The sequence below is a fragment of the Bison bison genome, unplaced genomic scaffold, assembly GCF_000754665.1.
Source record: "Bison bison bison isolate TAMUID 2011002044 unplaced genomic scaffold, Bison_UMD1.0 scf7180017864308, whole genome shotgun sequence".
NCBI lineage: Eukaryota > Metazoa > Chordata > Mammalia > Artiodactyla > Bovidae > Bison > Bison bison.
Window position 1 is genome coordinate 14,355 of NW_011494880.1, and position 2,828 is coordinate 17,182.

Below are 2,828 nucleotides of genomic sequence, written 5' to 3' on the forward strand. Positions count from 1 at the left end.
ATCTTCCCAACCCAGGAATTGAACTGGGGTCTCCTGCATTGCAGGTGGTTTCTTTACCAGCTGAGCTACCAGGGAAGCCCATATTATAATATAATAGTAAATAATTCAGTCTGTGTTCAACAAACCCATTGAATTTTTCATCATATCTGCAAGTAGCTATGTGGTGCTGTGTCCTGAATTGTAAATATATACATAGATTTAGATATGTATATAGATATAGATAAGATCATAGATATATTCAGGTAGCTTTGGCAAGAATGAAAATTCAAAAGTCTCTTTTGAATTTAGAGTTCAACCTGAATATAGAGTTCGGGTTATAATTTTCTTAACATACAGTTGAGAACTTATATCCATTAGCAAAGGCTGATTATGGGAGTGAAAATAATAGGTGAATAAAAGGTGGATGACAAAAAGAGAATTAGGTCATGAAATTAAAGGTTTTTGCAAATATCTCAATTTTATAAAAGGAAGCATGTAGCAGTTGCTATACTTCTAGTTCCACAAACACTCCAAAGGCCAATGAGATTAACTGGACAAAGGCAAGTGTCTTGCCATGGCTTTAGGTAAGAAGTGATGTTGAGGCTGGATGCAGAGTAAAAATGAAGAACTATTAGTGGTCTCACAAATAAAATTAAAGGGTGAATTTTTCAAAAGAATTCCAATTATTGAACAATTTCTATAGCAAGGAAAAGCTATAAAATTCTATACAAAAATCAAGGTAAAATTCTGAATATCTACAAAATAATATGGATACTATGAATAGACTTTTATTGTTCTTGTTTCTACATGCAATTAGAAAACCAGTTAAATTCAATCATATCTTTTTAGTATACTTTTGCATTAAAACAATAAATTTCAATACATATCGACATAGTTTTATGGAGAGTTCTACTCATGAGGCAGAACTGCTAGTGCAGCAGTACCCAAATTTTTAGGCTCCAGGAGCCAGTTTTGTGAAAGATAATTTTTCCATGGACTGGGGTAGGAAGCAATGGGTTTGGGACGATTCAAGCACATCACATTTATTGCTCACTTTGTTTCTATTATTGCATCAGCTCCACCTCAGATCATCAGGGGACACCTGCGCTGAGGTCTGATACAGCTAGTCTCTTTTCTCCTTCTTTCCTAATTTAGCAAACTTCAAGCAACAAAATAGACAACATTTTGTGATGACAAATATGGCAGTTGCCACACAGGCCAGTAGGAACCCAATGACATCCAGAGAGTGGTACTGGAACCAGGTGAGGTCATGGATAGCTGGCCGCAAGTGCTTGGCTCCTTTGTGGCGCATGACAAACTCGATCCAGAAGACTGCTCTGTCCAAGGGCTTCATAGGCTGATCATGTTGAATGGCTGATAATCTCATCACATTCTCTTTGTAGCTGAAGGAAAATCAAACAGTTATCATTTATGGAATGAGCTATAATAAATAAATGTGTGAAATTTTCTTGCAGATGGTAACAGAGTGCAACACAGAGTGGAAGAAAAACATAATTTTCTCTGAGGTGATTATTGAGGTATTAGCTTATGGGCTAGGATTTCTTAAATGCATAATGTTTCAAGCTGCAAAGAAAAGAAAGAAAATGGGAGAGAACAAGATTGTGTATTCTAAAGAATGGGATGAGCTGTCCCAAAGGGAAAGAAAAGAAAAGAAATTCATATTATGTTTGTCCAAAGTTTGAATCATCTCATAAAGAATTGTTAATGGACCTGATAGATGTATTTCAAATGTTATAATCTAGATATAGCAGGTAAATCAGTGATGAGGTTTGGAGACATGTCCAGACAATGCTGATCTTACATTAGTGAAGTGGTGGTTGAAAATGTGGAAGTAGGTTGACTCAGTTTGATTCCTGACTCTTACTTTGTTGGCTGCTTTTTTATTCTTTCTGTTCTTCAAATTTTTAAAAAAATTAATTTTATTAACATTTTAAAACTTTTTTATTTTTTAAACTTTTAATTTTACTTTGGAGGGCTCAATCATGATAGAATCTGTTTCTCAGTTTTTCATTGTACTATAAAATGTCTAGGAATAGTACCTTATCTAATTATTTTGATAATATTGTATTGATTCTTAGAGGCATTCCTGGCATGCAGTAGACACTCAGTAAATGTTTACTAGTTTTGTTGTTCTGGTTCTTGTTCTAAAATTCTGGAGAAGGCTCAGCATTTTACTCTCAGGCATTGCAGACACACTTGTTTCTACTGCTGAAATGATGGCAGACTAACAGACAAGAAAGAAGGATAAAGAGATATAGCACATGAACTTTAAATCACAAAGTGCTATAACATGGCAATGTAGTAATAACAATGGAAGTAACTTTTCTCCCTTTACTGTCAAAAACACAGGAGGAGCACTGGGTTTTTGCAAAGACTGCAGTAATCCTGGAAATATATTTTTAATACAATAGGAATAGACTACAATAAAGAAGTTACTTAATATGTGTAAAGTAACACTGTTTTACTAAATACAACATGTAGCATATCATGAACAGTCAGTATATCTTCATTTTTGACCCCAACATTACATTATTAAAAATTAAAAAGACATACAAATATACTAGAGATATGTACATTTACATAATAACAGCAAATGAAAGATTTGTTTCTTTAAAAAAAAGAAAAATTGTGCTTTTTATGCTGCTCACTTAGGACAATAGCTGTGCTAAAATTAAATTTAAATAACACTGCTTATAAAACACAAAATGATTTTTGCTGCTATTACTGACACATTCTCAAAATGTTTTCTTTACAAAGTTATTATGATAAAAAAGGGGGAATATATACATCATATTTGTGATGTTAATATAATTGTGTCATTGGAATTC

General features: G+C 33.3%; 1 protein-coding gene across 1 annotated transcript in view; it reads right to left on the bottom strand.

Annotated features, from left to right (window-relative positions):
• Positions 1-742: 742 nt before the first annotated feature.
• Positions 743-2,828, bottom strand: part of LOC104997421 (UDP-glucuronosyltransferase 2B18-like) — a 16,292-nt gene continuing 14,206 nt past the window's right edge. Inside the window, exon 6 of the mRNA XM_010852146.1 lies at positions 743-1,382. Within this exon, the coding sequence (XP_010850448.1) occupies positions 1,103-1,382 (280 nt within the window). The 3' untranslated portion in view covers positions 743-1,102. The remainder of the gene's footprint in view (positions 1,383-2,828) is intronic.